Source organism: Salmo salar, chromosome ssa14 (genome assembly GCF_905237065.1).
Source record: "Salmo salar chromosome ssa14, Ssal_v3.1, whole genome shotgun sequence".
NCBI lineage: Eukaryota > Metazoa > Chordata > Actinopteri > Salmoniformes > Salmonidae > Salmo > Salmo salar.
In genome coordinates this window covers 43,731,136-43,748,083 of record NC_059455.1, presented here as the reverse complement: position 1 = coordinate 43,748,083, position 16,948 = coordinate 43,731,136, and the positions used below count along the sequence as shown (strand labels likewise).

Genomic DNA, 16,948 nt, shown 5'->3' with positions numbered 1-16,948 from the left:
CTCCTCTCTCCTCAGAGGTCTGGATGTGTTGGGTGGCTGCACCTTCAGGTCCACAGCTACGGTCTGGGGAGGGGAAAGGTTCTGGAACGTCTGGGAAAGATTCTGGAACATGTGGTGTGCTGGAAGATTCTGGAAGGGCTTCTGAATCAGTGCCTCTGCTACGGGGAGCTCCTCCTTTGACACCAGAACCCCAGTGGACTGGACCTCCTGAACCGAGTGCAGGGACAGCCTCTTGAGAGATGCCAGAGGAGGCTGGAGCAGTCTGGGGAGAGAGGCCTGGGAGATGGGGCCAAGACGCAGGGTGGAGGGCTGGAGCTGGAGCTGGCAGAACAGCTGGGGCTGGAGCATGCTGGGACACAGGAGAGGAGAAGGGGCTGATGACGACACTACTGGGGAGGTGGGGTGGTCACTGTCTGCTGGGGAGGTGGGGTGGGGACGGGCTGCTGACAGGAAGAGGAGGGGACTGGGAGGCCATCCCCGGGCTGGGATTGGACGGTGATGGTGGTATTTACTGTAAAAAGAAATGTTAATTAAAAAAAAAACATTTCTCATTTTGGAGACAAAGTCAAGGCTTTTACAGCCATTATCACCACAAATAAATGCCTCTAATTTATATACACTACTGTATCAAGAAATTCCTAAAATTGCATTTAAATCTTTATTGCTTGACAACCTTTTGAATAAAATTAGGCCTACATTAAATTATTTAACACAACATATCCTTTATTGCTGAATTAACTTTGTAGCCTAATACATTAAATAGTCTACTCTCAAGTCACCATTTAGTATTTTGCACCATCGGTGTGCATTTACATTTTAGTCATTTAGCAGACACTCTTATCCAGAGCAACTTACAGTAGTGATTGCATACATTTCACTTCATGCATTTTTTTTTTGTACTGGCCCCCCATGGGAATTGAACCCACAACCCTGGCGTTGCACACACCATGCTCTACCAACTGAGCCACAGGAAAACTAGAATAGATTAGACTAACATGTCCTTAATAGGATATTGTCTTGTGTGCACATGGTCTGTGTAATCAGAGAGGCTTTGAGAATTAAGCCCTATAGCTGCCATGATATAAAACAAATCACACAAAATTAATCTTCTGCAGACTCAAAAAAATGTTACCATGGCAACAACTTAGATTAGGCCAGGAATAGCGCAGACAGTTTTTATAGACCTATGACGAAGCCCGAGAGTAGGAGACTGTCCAATTTACAAGACGTCGTTTTTAATGACCTGATATCGTGTTCTTCTGCTCTGGGAGAGATCAAAAGGTTCTATTTTAGATGTAGAAAATAGTAAGTGCTCCTGCTTTCACAAATAAATTGCACAATTGAGAGTGCACAAGGCGCATGCCATAGGCTAAGACTCCAATGTATCTTATTTGTAAGCCTGTATACAAATAGTTTTGTGTCTAGTCTTTTTGTTGGAGCGTTTTGAGAATTAATGCAAGCAAAATCATTCAACATGCAACAAACAAAAAATGTAAAGTTTTACTGGTAGTATCTATTGCAATACTAGGTATTTGTATGTCCACTAGGTGACACAAGACTCGGGAAAAGATACCACAGGTTTTCCAGACTTCATAAATCATGCTAATGTTGAACAGAGAACTGCTGGTATCTGTCTTTCATGCATCATCATGGATTCTGTATGACTGTAGCGTGGTCTAGTTTTGTATGGCAAAAAGAATACCAATCTATATTTCCAAAATATGATTTTCATATCAATAACTCCATTTCAACTTCCACATATTTTATAGAATTGAAATTATATGTAGAAATGGCAATATACAATGTAATTCCCAAGGACCCCATAAAGGTCTAGCTCAGGATGGTTCGTATGACGCTGGTCCGAATCAGACGTAGACTATCCCCCCCTCACATTTCAGTTGGTACAATCGGAATGCTGGCGAACACATTCATTTTAAAGTATTGTGTTGAACTGAAAATGTACTCATTGTCTATCATTATAATATATGAGATTAACATTATTTGCCTTGTATTATATATATGTTTTATATACACTGAACGCAGAAAAATATTTTGTATCTTCTTGTTTAGTTTGTTGATTTGAAGTAATTTGTTGCCCCTCTTACATTCCACTAATGGATTCGTCCGTCGCGAGGCCTTTACAGTAGTAAGGAGTGTTGTTAGGCGGATTACTTCAAGTTTTACATTACTTTATGTCTGAATTTTGTCAAATTAAGAAAGCGCCAATTGTTCGTTTCCATAGCTAGTCAGCTAGCTAATTATTTTATCTATCGATATAGGTACAGAAGAGAGGTTTGGGTGTGGTACACAGCTAAGTTAGCCGCAGTAGGAAGGCATCTTCAGCGAGCGGAGTGTCTGAATCTGAGAGTTTATAATGCCGACGTTGCGGGACAGCAGCATGTCTCACCCCGGCGAGAACCCTTACCAAGTCCGGGTAAAAGCTTACTACAAAGGGTAAGTACACAGTTAGGGTTTGCAAATTGTTTTGGGATTAAACAAATCGTTATTTGTCTCGTTAGTAACTTGGTCTACGCTTTATTAGCCAGATAGTTAGCCAGGTAACGTTAACGTTAGAGAGAAACTTGACAGGCAAGTGGAACTATCCAGACATTTAGCTAGCTGCTAGTTTAGCATACAAGTTATTTTATCTCAAATCTATTTTAAGCAAGTGAAACTTCCCCCCCATTGCTTAATGGCTACAGGTTCTGAGACATGACTTAACTAACGTTACATTGAACTTAGTTAGAGGCTACCTAACTGGTGTTGGCGATGAAGCAAGCAAACGTTAGCTGGATGTTTGATTCTTGTCAGGGTCCTCATAGTCAGCTAATGAAGCTGGTGTGTTGTCATAACTGGACTGAACCATTTAACAGCATCATATGAATAACCTACATTGAATAACCTTTTTTTGTTTTTTTAATTTGCAATAGATTAGAGATTAGAGAGTCTATTTTGAGATGTCACTGTTTGTGGTTCAATTATAGCTAGTGAATGGTGATCAGTAATTGTATTCAAAGATTGAAATCACTTGTCAAACACAGATGTTGCCTAACACTCCTTGTGTGATGCCGAGTCTGTGATTGTGTTTTTTCCCAGAGGGAGACTGGCCAAACGTGTATTACCAGTAACTTCTGCCAGACCTGTTGTATTTCATGCTAAGTCTACATGGCCGCCCAGCCAGCACTATTGTGTCTAGGTAATTAAATGAGTTGTTTCTGGAAGCAGAACATCCATACTATTTCTGAGATGACCGCCAAGGAATGTCAAGTATTTGGGGAATCTGGTATGAAGCATTTAATTGGTTTGTCAAGTGCAGGGACATGCCACTCATTATTAAGGCAACCAGGCTATATATAAGCATTGGCTGTTCTATACATTTGTGAATGAACAGTAGTAAAGGCAATAATATTTTAGTAGAGAAAAGCTTGTCTCTGTTAGCCTGGATCCAAGCGGCACAGTAATGTTTCACTTCATGTTGAAGCAGAACAATTAAGTTTGGATCCAGGCAAGACCTACATCCCTGTTGGCTCTCATCCGAATCACATTTCTGATTCTAACCTTCAGTCCTATATACAGTTTTTGCTGTACTTCCTTGTATCAGTCATATACTGTTTCTATGGCTCTGCTCTTTATATATGCTTTCATACTGTCCTATAATAATGGCCAATTTTACATAAATGCACAGGGCCACTTGGCCTCCAAACCAGAGGCAGGATTCCCGAGGAAAGCAGGTTGAATTGTTGACAGAGAACTAGGGTCAGCAAGAGAGAGAGATTATTTTCCTCTCTTGGTAAGTAGGCAGTGCCTGTCTTTTATAGCAGCTCTCTGTCTGCATCAGTGCACAACACAAAAGCCTGATTTGTGTCCCAAATGGCACCCATTCCCTATATAGTGAACTGTAACTGTATATGGAATAGGTTGCCATGGGGGTTCAGCCCCGGCTTTGTAAAGAGGAAGTGTGTTGTCATATTCTTATATTCAATGAAAGCCCTCCAAGCACATCACATCAGGCACAAAGCTGTCAATTCTCTCTCTTCTTTCCCACCATCTTAGTTATCATAATAGCCTGATAGCCAATGGCTTTAAGTGCTCAGAACAACCACTGTAGCCTCTATGCCAGGGATATTCAACAACAACCAGTGTACCCTCTACTAGAGGTCGACAGATTAATTGGAATGGCCGATTTAATTAGGGCTGATTTCAAGTTGTCATAACAATTGGTAATCGGCATTTTTGGACACCGATCATGGCCGATTACATTGCAGTCCACGAGGAGACTGCGTGGCAGGCTGACTACCTGTTATGCGAGTGCAGCAAGGAGCCAAGGTAAGGTGCTACCTAGCATTAAACGTATCTTATTAAAAAACAATCTTAACATAATCACTAGTTAACTACACATGGTTGATATTATTAGTTTATCTAGCTTGTCCTGCGTTGCATATAATCGATGCGGTGCCTGTTCATTTATCATTGAATCACAGCCTACTTCGCCAAACGGGTGATTTAACAAGCGCGTTTGCGAAAAAAGCACAACCGTTGCATGAATGTACCTAACCATAAACATCAACGCCTTTCTTAAAATCAATACATAGAAGTATATTTTTTTTAAACCTGCATATTTAGTTAAAAGAAATCCAGGTTAACAGGCAATATTAAACTAGGGAAATTGTCACTTCTATTGCGTTCATTGCACGCAGAGTCAGGGTATATGCAACAGTTTGGGCCGCCTGGCTCGTTGTGAACTAATTTGCCAGAATTTTACGTAATTATGACAACATTGAAGGTTGTGCAATTTAACAGGAATATTTAGACTTATGGATGCCACCCGTTAGATAAAATACGGAACGGTTCCGTATTTCTCTGAAAGAATAAACGTTTTGTTTTCGAAATGATAGTTTCCGGATTTGACCATATTAATGACCTAAGGCTCGTATTTCTGTGTGCTATTATGTTTAAGTCTATGATTTGATATTTGATAGAGCGGTCTGACTGCAGTGGTAGGCAGCAGCAGGCTCGTAAGCATTAATTCAAACAGCACTTTTGTGCGTTTGCCAGCAGCTCTTCGCTGTTCTTCAAGCATTGAGCTGTTTATGACTTCAAGCCTATCAACTCCCGAGATTAGGCTGGTGTAACCGATGTGAGATGGCTAGCTAGTTAGCGGGGTGCGCGCTAATAGCGTTTCAATCGGTGACGTCACTCGCTCTGAGACCTTGAAGTAGTTGTTCCCCTTGCTCTGCAAGGAGAGGGCACAGCCCTCCTTTTGTGGAGCGATGGGTAACGATACTTCGAGGGTGGCTGTTGTCGATGTGTTCCTGGTCGAGCCCAGGTAGGGGCGAGGAGAGGGACGGAAGCTATACTGTTACACTGGCAATACTAAAGTACATATTGGAACATCCAATAGTCAAAGGTATATGAATACAAATGGTATAGAGAGAAATAGTCCTATAATAACTACAACCTAAAACTTCTTACCTGGGAATATTGAAGACTCATGTTAAAAGGAACCACCAGCTTTCATATGTTCTCATGTTCTGAGCAAGGAACTTAAACGTTAGCTTTTTTACATGGCACATATTGCACATTTACTTTCTTCTCCAACACTTTGTTTTTGCATTATTTAAACCAAATTGAACATGTTTCATTATTTATTTGAGGCTAAATTGATTTTATTGATGTACACTGCTCAAAAAAAATAAAGGGAACACTTAAACAACACAATGTAACTCCAAGTCAATCACACTTCTGTGAAATCAAACTGTCCACTTAGGAAGCCACACTGATTGACAATACATTTCACATGCTGTTGTGGAAATGGAATAGACAACAGGTGGAAATTATAGGCAATTAGCAAGACACCCCCAATAAAGGAGTGGTTCTGCAGGTGGGGAGCACAGACCACTTCTCAATTCCTATGCTTCCTGGCTGATGTTTTGGTCACTTTTGAGTGCTGGCGGTGCTTTCACTCTAGGGGTAGCATGAGACGGAGTCTACAACCCACACAAGTGGCTCAGGTAGTGCAGCTCATCAAGGATGGCACATCAATGCGATCTGTGGCAAGAAGGTTTGCTGTGTCTGTCAGCGTAGTGTCCAGAGCATGGAGGCGCTACCAGGAGACAGGCGAGTACATCAGGAGACGTGGAGGAGGCCGTAGGAGGGCAACAACCCAGCAGCAGGACCGCTACCTCCGCCTTTGTGCAAGGAGGAGCAGGAGAAGCACTGCCAGAGCCCTGCAAAATGACCTCCAGCAGGCCACAAATGTGCATGTGTCTGCTCAAACGGTCAGAAACAGACTCCATGAGGGTGGTATGAGGGCCTGACGTCCACAGGTGGGGGTTGTGCTTACAGCTCAACACCGTGCAGGACGTTTGGCATTTGCCAGAGAACACCAAGATTGGCAAATTTGCCACTGGCGCCCTGTGCTCTTCACAGATGAAAGCAGGTTCACACTGAGCACGTGACAGACGTGACAGTCTGGAGACGCCGTGGAGAACGTTCTGCTGCCGGCAACATCCTTCAGCGTGACCGGTTTGGCGGTGGGTCAGTCATGGCGTGGGGTGGCATTTCTTTGGGGGGCCGCACAGCCCTCCATGTGCTCGCCAGAGGTAGCCTGACTGCCATTAGGTACCGAGATGAGATCCTCAGACCCCTTGTGAGACCATATGCTGGTGCGGTTGGCCCTGGGTTCCTCCTAATGCAAGACAATGCTAGACCTCATGTGGCTGGAGTGTGTCAGCAGTTCCTGCAAGAGGAAGGCATTGATGCTATGGACTGGCCCGCCCGTTCCCCAGACCTGAATCCAATTGAGCACATCTGGGACATCATGTCTCGCTCCATCCACCAACGCCACATTGCACCACAGACTGTCCAGGAGTTGGCGGATGCTTTAGTCCAGGTCTGGGAGGAGATCCCTCAGGAGACCATCCGCCACCTCATCAGGAGCATGCCCAGGCATTGTAGGGAGGTCATACAGGCACGTGGAGGCCACACACACACTACTGAGCCTCTTTTTGACTTGTTTTAAGGACATTACATCAAAGTTGGATCAGCCTGTAGTGTGGTTTTCCACTTTAATTTTGAGTGTGACTCCAAATCCAGACCTCCATGGGTTGATAAATTGGATTTCCGTTGATTATTTTTGTGTGATTTTGTTGTCAGCACATTCAACTATGTAAAGAAAAAAGTATTTAATAAGATTATTTCTTTCATTCAGATCTAGGATGTGTTGTTTAAGTGTTCCCTTTATTTTTTTGAGCAGTATATTATATTAAGTTAAAATAAGTGTTCATTGTTCATTCAGTATTGTTGTAATTGTCATTATTACAAATAAATACAATCGGCTGATTTTAATTGGTATCGGCTTTTTTGGGTCCTCCAATAATCGGTATAGGCGTCGAAAAATCATAATCGGTCGACCTCTACCTTTGTGCACTGATGCAGACGGAGAGCTGCTATAAAAGACAGGCACTGCCTACTTACCGAGAGAGGAAAATAATCTCTTTCTCTCGCTGACCCTAGTTCTCTGTCAACAATTCAACCTGCTTTCCTCGGGAATCCTGCCTCTGGTTTGGTGGCCAAAACTGTTGAGATTAGGGAAAGAGCAGAAAAGTTTGGCAGGAGTCAGGGCAACCCGCAGGCAGTGATGAAGATTCACCTTTGACAAGGAGGAACATGCCAGGGCAATTCAACAACAACCACTGTACCTTCTATGCCAGGGCTATTCAACAACAACCACTGTACCCTCTATGCCAGGGCTATTCAACAACAACCACTATACCTTCTATGCCAGGGCTATTCAACAACAACCACTGTACTCTCTATGCCAGGGCTATTCAACAACAACCACTATACCTTCTATGCCAGGGCTATTCAACAACAACCACTGTACCATCTATGCCAGGGCTATTCAACAACAACCACTGTACCTTCTATGCCAGGGCTATTCAACAACAACCACTGTACTCTCTATGCCAGGGCTATTCAACAACAACCACTGTACCTTCTATGCCAGGGCTATTCAACAACAACCACTGTACTCTCTATGCCAGGGCTATTCAACAACAACCACTGTACCTTCTATGCCAGGGCTATTCAACAACAACCACTGTACCTTCTATGCCAGGGCTATTCAACAACAACCACTACTCTCTATGCCAGGGCTATTCAACAACAACCACTGTACTCTCTATGCCAGGGCTATTCAACAACAACCACTGTACTCTCTATGCCAGGGCTATTCAACAACAACCACTGTACTCTGTATGCCAGGGCTATTCAACAACAACCACTGTACTCTGTATGCCAGGGCAATTAAACAACAACCACTGTACTCTGTATGCCAGGGCTATTCAACAACAACCACTATACCTTCTATGCCAGGGCTATTCAACAACAACCACTACTCTCTATGCCAGGGCTATTCAACAACAACCACTGTACTCTCTATGCCAGGGCTATTCAACAACAACCACTACTCTCTATGCCAGGGCTATTCAACAACAACCACTACTCTCTATGCCAGGGCTATTCAACAACAACCACTACTCTCTATGCCAGGGCTATTCAACAACAACCACTGTACTCTCTATGCCAGGGCTATTCAACAACAACCACTGTACCTTCTATGACAGGGCTATTCAACAACAACCACTGTACCATCTATGCCAGGGCTATTCAACAACAACCACTGTACCTTCTATGACAGGGCTATTCAACAACAACCACTGTACCATCTATGACAGGGCTATTCAACAACAACCACTGTACTCTCTATGCCAGGGCTATTCAACAACAACCACTGTACTCTCTATGCCAGGGCTATTCAACAACAACCACTGTACTCTCTATGCCAGGGCTATTCAACAACAACCACTGTACTCTCTATGCCAGGGCAATTCAACAACAACCACTGTACTCTCTATGCCAGGGCTATTCAACAACAACCACTGTACTCTCTATGCCAGGGCTATTCAACAACAACCACTGTACCCTCTATGCCAGGGCTATTCAACAACAACCACTGTACTCTCTATGCCAGGGCTATTCAACAACAACCACTGTACCCTCTATGCCAGGGCTATTCAACAACAACCACTGTACTCTCTATGCCAGGGCTATTCAACAACAACCACTGTACTCTCTATGCCAGGGCTATTAAACAACAACCACTGTAACCTCTGTGCCAGGGCTATTCAACTATATTCTTAAAGGGGCCAGATTTGAATATGGCCAGATATTTTCTACATGGGATTACTCTTCCTAAGACTGGTTTAAAAAAACAATACACAATTAGAATCTTAGAAAGCACTTTTATTTAAATAACATGTTGCTAAAAGTTTATTTGAAGTGCTTTAAGAGTAATTCAGTGCATCAACTTTTTGAAATAATGGAACACATTTGTCCTTAACACAGTGTATTGTACGTACATACATTCATCTTTTGTTTGGATTTATCATTTCATTTCATTTTTTTACACATAGGAAACATGGCATATCTCTGTTGACCAGCATCACATTCTGTTCTATATCTATTCAGTTCATTCTTTCCTGTCTTAATATAAGAAAAACACACACACACACACACACACGTGTTTCCCTTCTAATGGGAGAAATTGCACTGTTTAGATTAGGGAAAGAGCAGAAAAGTTTGGCAGGAGTCAGGGCAACCCGCAGGCTTTGATGAAGCACAGAAAAGCACAGAAAAGAAAAAAAAATGTATGAAATTGTATGAAATGTATGCATTCACTAATGTAAGTCGCTCTGGATAAGAGCGTCTGCTAAATGACTAAAATGTAAAATGTAAATGTAAGATTCACGTTTGACAAGGAGGAACATGTGTTCGTTTTTCTGGAATGAATGTAAGAGAAGCTGGATCCACATGTGTATGTTGATCAAAACGTTGTTAAAAGAAAACACGCCAATGCTCTTATGTTTGGGATTTGCGCTGCAATAACATGCTCAGTCCAAAACTTCACACAGACCGAAGCGCCTGCCTCGGATCAGCTGATGTGAACATGTCTACTAACTCCAGCTGTAAGGGACCCTCGTGGAGTGACGTCAGCGGTTTTGTTGTCGTGGCAATCGTGGACAAAAGCAACTATCTCCTCCCTAAACTCACATACTCTCTTGAGAGAATTACCCTTGCATAGCCACCTAACAGCATGATGTAAACGTAGATCATGATGCTTAGCAGACATGTCTTTCAGCAGACTACAAAATAAGCCATGTTGCAAGCCAGATGTTAATCGGATGAAGTTTAGGATAGGCCTGACTGAGTCCATGGTGTTTTTTAACACACCGCTGAGTTAAGCATGGTGTAGCGATCTCATCTTTGTTGAAAGAACCGATAGCGATTATCATCATCCAACTTTATTTCGTTTTGAATTGAGGGGACATTTTGTCAGCTTACATTCTCTGTGCTAAATGTTTGTAAAATTTTCTATCCAGCTTGTAAAATAGCTTGGCTGAGGCGGCGGACTGGTACAATGGCATTGCCAGATGTTTGGAGCTCCGATTGGCTGATGTTAGCAGCACTGATAGGCTGTAACTGGTATTGATTCACAGCGTTAATGGGCAGAACTACAGTAAAAAAAAATGGTATGGCTCAAAAAAAAATATGTTCAGAATTGATCAAAGGGCCATTTTTAAAAATGGATAAATGTGCTGAATCTTGCCAGTTGATTAGCCCTGCTCGATGCTATGATTGTTTTATGAATATTTTAGTTTGACAGGTAGCCTAATCTTGTTGCTAGATTTAATTACAGTTAGGGGTCAAACCACTCAATTTGTTTTGCTCGTAATGGGGCTGGCACTTAGCTAGGCTGAACTGTTTATGGTATAGTCAATCTCACCATGTTATGATTCAGTTGGCCTTAGACTGCTCAATGATGTCTTTATGACCGTGGTTATTTGGGTATTGGAACAACCTTACCCTCCATTCTATTCACCCTGATCCCAGCCTCTCTGTAGGTGAAGGTTGTGTGTGTGTGAGAGTACCACAGCAGGTTCTGTAGCAGTTCAGTGGAGCAGGGTGGGTGGTGGTGGTGGTGGTGGGATTTCATGCCTCCCAGCAGTAACACAGTGACAGAGAGATGATGGATGTTCCAAGGTGTGCTGCCTGGGGAGAGGGGCACACTGACCAACCTCCATGCTGGAGTGACCGATGATCTACCCGCCCAGCAGCAGATGGGGCTGCCAGGGTGGTGTACCTACGCTCATGGCCAGGATACATCCAGGGGTCGCATCTAGGATACATCAGCATTTTCAAAAAACAGACCATTTTATAAAAAATATTTAAAAAAATACATGTTTTCATATTGAACGTTTTTTGCTTCAATAGAGTGAGATGGGGCATGAACTATAGTTCATAACACATTCGGCAGAAAATAGTTTATCACATGACAACGCCGATACCGATTATTGGAGGACTTAAAAAAAAAACCGATACCGATTAATCAGCCAATTTTTTTTTGTTATATATATATATATTTATATATATTTGTAATAGTGACAATTACAACAATACTGAATGAACAATGAACACTTATTTGAACTTAATATACTGCTAAAAAAAATAAAGGGAACACTAAAATAACACATCCTAGATCGGAATGAATGAAATAATCTTATTAAATACTTTTTTCTTTACATAGTTGAATGTGCTGACAACAAAATCACACAAAAATAATCAATGGAAATCCAATTTATCAACCCATGGAGGTCTGGATTTGGAGTCACACTCAAAATTAAAGTGGAAAACCACACTACAGGCTGATCCAACTTTGATGTAATGTCCTTAAAACAAGTCAAAATGAGGCTCAGTAGTGTGTGTGGCCTCAACGTGCCTGTATGACCTCCCTACAACGCCTGGGCATGCTCCTGATGAGGTGGCGGATGGTCTCCTGAGGGATCTCCTCCCAGACCTGGACTAAAGCATCCGCCAACTCCTGGACAGTCTGTGGTGCAACGTGGCGTTGGTGGATGGAGCGAGACATGATGTCCCAGATGTGCTCAATTGGATTCAGGTCTGGGGAGCGGGCGGGCCAGTCCATAGCATCAATGCCTTCCACTTGCAGGAACTGCTGACACACTTCAGCCACATGAGGTCTAGCATTGTCTTGCATTAGGAGGAACCCAGGGCCAACTGCACCAGCATATGGTCTCGCAAGGGGTCTGAGGATCTCATCTCGGTACCTAATGGCAGTCAGGCTACCTCTGGCGAGCACATGGAGGGCTGTGCGGCCCCCCAAAGAAATGCCACCCCACACCATGACTGACCCACCGCCAAACCGGTCATGCTGGAGGATGTTGCAGGCAGCAGAACGTTCTCCACGGCGTCTCCAGACTCTGTCACGTCTGTCCGCTCAGTGTGAACCTGCTTTCATCTGTGAAGAGCACAGGGCGCCAGTGGCGAATTTGCCAGTCTTGGTGTTCTCTGGCAAATGCCAAACGTCCTGCACGGTGTTGGGCTGTAAGCACAACCCCCACCTGTGGACGTCGGGCCCTCATACCACCCTCATGGAGTCTGTTTCTGACCGTTTGAGCAGACACATGCACATTTGTGGCCTGCTGGAGGTCATTTTGCAGGGCTCTGGCAGTGCTTCTCCTGCTCCTCCTTGCACAAAGGCGGAGGTAGCGGTCCTGCTGCTGGGTTGTTGCCCTCCTACGGCCTCCTCCACGTCTCCTGATGTACTGGCCTGTCTCCTGGTAGCGCCTCCATGCTCTGGACAGTACGCTGACAGACACAGCAAACCTTCTTGCCACAGCTCGCATTGATGTGCCATCCTGGATGAGCTGCACTACCTGAGCCACTTGTGTGGGTTGTAGACTCCGTCTCATGCTACCACTAGAGTGAAAGCACCGCCAGCATTCAAAAGTGACCAAAACATCAGCCAGGAAGCATAGGAACTGAGAAGTGGTTTGTGGTCACCACCTGCAGAACCACTTCTTTATTGGGGGTGTCTTGCTAATTGCCTATAATTTCCACCTGTTGTCTATTCCATTTGCACAACAGCATGTGAAATGTATTGTCAATCAGTGTTGCTTCCTAAGTGGACAGTTTGATTTCACAGAAGTGTGACTGACTTGGAGTTACATTGTGTTGTTTAAGTGTTCCCTTTATTTTTTTGAGCAGTGTATAATACATCAATAAAATCAATTTAGTCACAAATAAATTATGAAACATGTTCAATTTGGTTTAAATAATGCAAAAACAAAGTGTTGAAGGAAGTAAAAGTGCAATATTTGTCATGTAAAAAAAGGTAACTTATAAGTTCCTTGCTCAGAACATGAGAACATATGAAAGCTGGTGGTTCCTTTTAACATGAGTCTTCAATATTCCCAGGTAAGGAGTTTTAGGTTGTAGTTATTATAGGACTATTTCTCTCTATACGATTTGTATTTCATATACCTTTGACTACTGGATGTTCTAATAGGTACTTTAGTATTGCTAGCCTAATCTCGGGAGTTGATTGGCTTGAAGTCATAAACAGCGCAATGCTTGAAGCATTGCAAAGAGCTGCTGGCAAACTCAGGAAAGTGCTGTTTGAATGAATGCTTACGAGCCTGCTGCTGCCTACCACTGCTCAGTCAGACTGCTCTATCAAATCATAGACTTAATTATAATATAATAACACACAGAAATACGAGCCTTGGGTCATTAATATGGTCATATCCGGAAACTATCATTTAGAAAACAAAAAGGTTATTCTTTCAGTGAAATACGGAGCCGTTCCGTTTATCTAACGGGTGGCATCCATAAGTCTAAATATTGCTGTTACATTGCACAACCTTCAACGTTATGTGATAATTATGTAAAATTCTGGCAAATTAGTCTGCAACGAGCCAGGTGGCCCAAACTGCTGGATATACCCTGACTCTGCGTGCAAGAGAAGTGACACAATTTCACCTGGTTAATATTGCCTGCTAACCTGGATTTCTTTTAACTAAATATGCAGGTTTAAAAAAAATAATAATTCTATGTATTGATTTTAAGAAAGGCAACGATGTTTATGGTTAGGTACATTCGTGCAACGATTGTGCTTTTTTTCGCAAATGCGCTTTTGTTAAATCATCCCCCGTTTGGCGAAGTTGGCTCTCTTTGTTAGGAAGAAATGGTCTTCACACAGTTCGCAACGAGCCAGGCGGCCCAAACTGCACAATTTCTCTAGTTTAAAGAAATTCATGTTAGCAGGCAATATTAACAAAATATGCAGGTTTAAAAATATATAGTTGTGTATTGATTTATAAACTTTATAAAGATCGTTGACATCTAGTGGAAGCCGTAGGTGTTGCGAAATGAATCCTTTCTCACTATGGTATCTATAAAACAATGACACTAAATAGTACAGTCACAAAATTCACATTTTTTTTTGGATCTATTTTTCACAGGTTTTTGCCTGCAATATGAGTTTTGTTATACTTACAGACACCATTCAAACTGTTTTAGAAAATTCAGAGTGTTTTCTATCCGAATGTGTTAATAATATGCATATCCTAGCTTCTGAGTTGGTGTAGGAGGCAGTTAAAAATGGGCACATATTTTTTTCAAAATGTCTCAATACTGCCCCCGAGCCCCAACAGGTTAAGAAAGGCGTTGATGTTTATGGTTAGGTACACATTGGTACAACGACAGTGCTTTTTTTCGCGAATGCGCTTGTTACATCACCCGGTTGGCGAAGTAAGCTATGATTCAATGATAAATTAACAGGCACCGCATCAATAATATGCAACACATCTGCAATGCAGGACAAGCTAGATAAACTAGTAATATCATCAACCATGTGTAGTTAACTAGTGATTATGTTAAGATTGATTGTTTTTTTATAAGATAAGTTTAATGCTAGCTAGCACCTTACCTTGGCTCCTTGCTGCACCCGCACAACAGTTAGTCAGCCTGCCACTCAGTCTCCTCGTGGAGTGCAATGTAATCGGCCATGATCGGTGTCCAAAAATACCAATTACCAATTGTTATGACAACTTGAAATTGGCCCTAATTAATTGGCCATTCCGATTAATCGGTCGACCTCTAAACAGAAGTGCAACGCTATTTGGCTAGCAGCCAGACAGACACAGACATTAGCTTACAATAAAAGTATTTTTTGTTGTTGCTGAAAACAATGCATGGCAATCATATATCTACTCTTTCTAATTGAAAGTATGTAGCCAGAAAAGTAGCCTACACGTCAGTCAGAGCGCTTGTGATCCAATGACGAGAGCAAAGATATTTAATCCGAGCGGAGAAGTGGAACTGAAATATGTCGTTTTTAGATTCATGATTTGGAGCGAGCCCTGACTGAAGCACAGCAGAATTTAAAATAAAAGGTATTTTTGATCTGCGTCTATATGATAGGCTAACTAATGAAGTACCCATATTATATTTAACCTTTATTTAACTAGACAAGTCAGTTAAGAACACATTCTTATTTATTATTATTATATATATTTTTAAATATAACAGTAAAGAACAGAAATTCTCTTAACTCACACATCCAGCCTTTTCCTCTGGATCTAAAACCTTGGTTAAACCCATTGTGAAAAAACAACACTAATTCCAACTTCCTTTTGCGCAACGACAGTGAGGTGGAATCATAGATGGCATTTATTCTGTTACTCACCAGTGACGAGCCACTGTATTTGCACAATCCATCTGTTACACTTATCTTCTGAGGTGGTTCAGGCCAAAGTCATGGTGATATTCACAGCTAAATAAAAAAAAACAGGACAAGACAACCACTTATTCCCACAGCAGAACACCAGGCCTGTCTCCATCCCCAAGGCAGGTGGACAGTTACATGCAGGCCTAGAGTTTGTCATGTTTTTTTATTCTACCAACCATGGTAATATCCAGTAGTTTTCTGAGGCTATAGCGCTATTTCCTGCAGGCCTTCTCTGCATAGGGGAGTAACGGCAGTGTCTTTGTTAGAGTGCTGCTGGCTGGTTAAACTTTAACCACTGTGTAGAAGCAAGGTGTTTAATGAACCCCTAGTGGTCAGGACTACCGATACGTCTGGTGCGTTGGCATGTTGTTCAATGTCCCTGACAAATAAATTAAGGTCCAGTTTCCTGGCTGGATGTCACGTCATGAAGAAGTATGCTGGCCTTGATACTGGCTCTGTGTATTAAGCCACAGTGTGGCTTGAATGAATGGGGTTTCATTTGAGAAATAATGTGTGTGTGTAGCCACTAGCTATGTTGCTACTGTGTGTGTGGCGATGGTACTAAGGATTCAGTTGACCATATCATTGAGCGGTCTGTCTTTATGACCGTGATTATTTGGGTATTGGAACAACCTTACCCTCCATTCTATTCACCCTGATCCCTGCCTCTCTGGGGGAGTGTAGCCACTAGCTATGTTGCTACAGTGTGTGTGGCGCTGGTGCTAAGGAGGCCTGTAGAAGTGTAGCTACCAACCAGAATGATGGTCAACACTCCTCCCCCTGTACTGTCACTAATTAACACAAACAGGATGGCGAGAGAGGGGGAGGGAGAGAATGCAGAGAGGGAGGAATAGAAAAAGAGAAGTATGGCCAGGTACGATACCAGTATAGTGTGATACTTGTTAGTATCGTGGTAAGGAAACAAAAACACAAAGCGGATTTAACTTCTTTAGGACAACAGCCCCTGATGTTGGAAACAAACGTTATGTTGTCATCCAGAGTCCCATGTATTTATCACACAATATTTTACATACTGCTGGTTTTTTAAAGGACCAAATAGTTTGATCTGCTTCTTGTTTAAAAAAAATAAATAATAAGTTATCAAAACCCTAGAATGAAAAGAGAAGGATGCGAGAGAACATGAAGGATGATCAAGAGAACACATGAGAGAGAGAGAGAGAGGGGGGAGGGAATGTAGGAGACACCAGCCCATTCTCTGTCTGCCAAGAACCTCTGTCGTTCTAAGCCTGGAATGATGAGCTCACCTGAAGTAGACTATGCACTTCAGTAGTAATG

At 42.5% G+C, this 16,948-nt stretch overlaps 1 protein-coding gene and 1 long non-coding RNA gene across 2 annotated transcripts in view; one reads left to right on the top strand and one right to left on the bottom strand.

Annotated features, from left to right (window-relative positions):
• Nucleotides 1–2,106: 2,106 nt before the first annotated feature.
• The window catches only part of LOC106569598 (protein kinase C iota type), a 38,018-nt gene continuing 23,176 nt past the window's right edge, over nt 2,107–16,948 (top strand). Inside the window, exon 1 of the mRNA XM_014141117.2 lies at nt 2,107–2,454. Coding sequence (XP_013996592.1) covers nt 2,375–2,454 — 80 coding nt within the window. The 5' untranslated portion in view covers nt 2,107–2,374. The remainder of the gene's footprint in view (nt 2,455–16,948) is intronic.
• On the bottom strand, nt 9,289–16,163 carry LOC106569599 (uncharacterized). The gene is made up of 3 exons (XR_006758835.1): nt 15,829–16,163; nt 15,611–15,697; nt 9,289–11,239 (listed from the first exon to the last, which is right to left on the bottom strand). It is a non-coding gene; the product is annotated as an uncharacterized lncRNA (long non-coding RNA).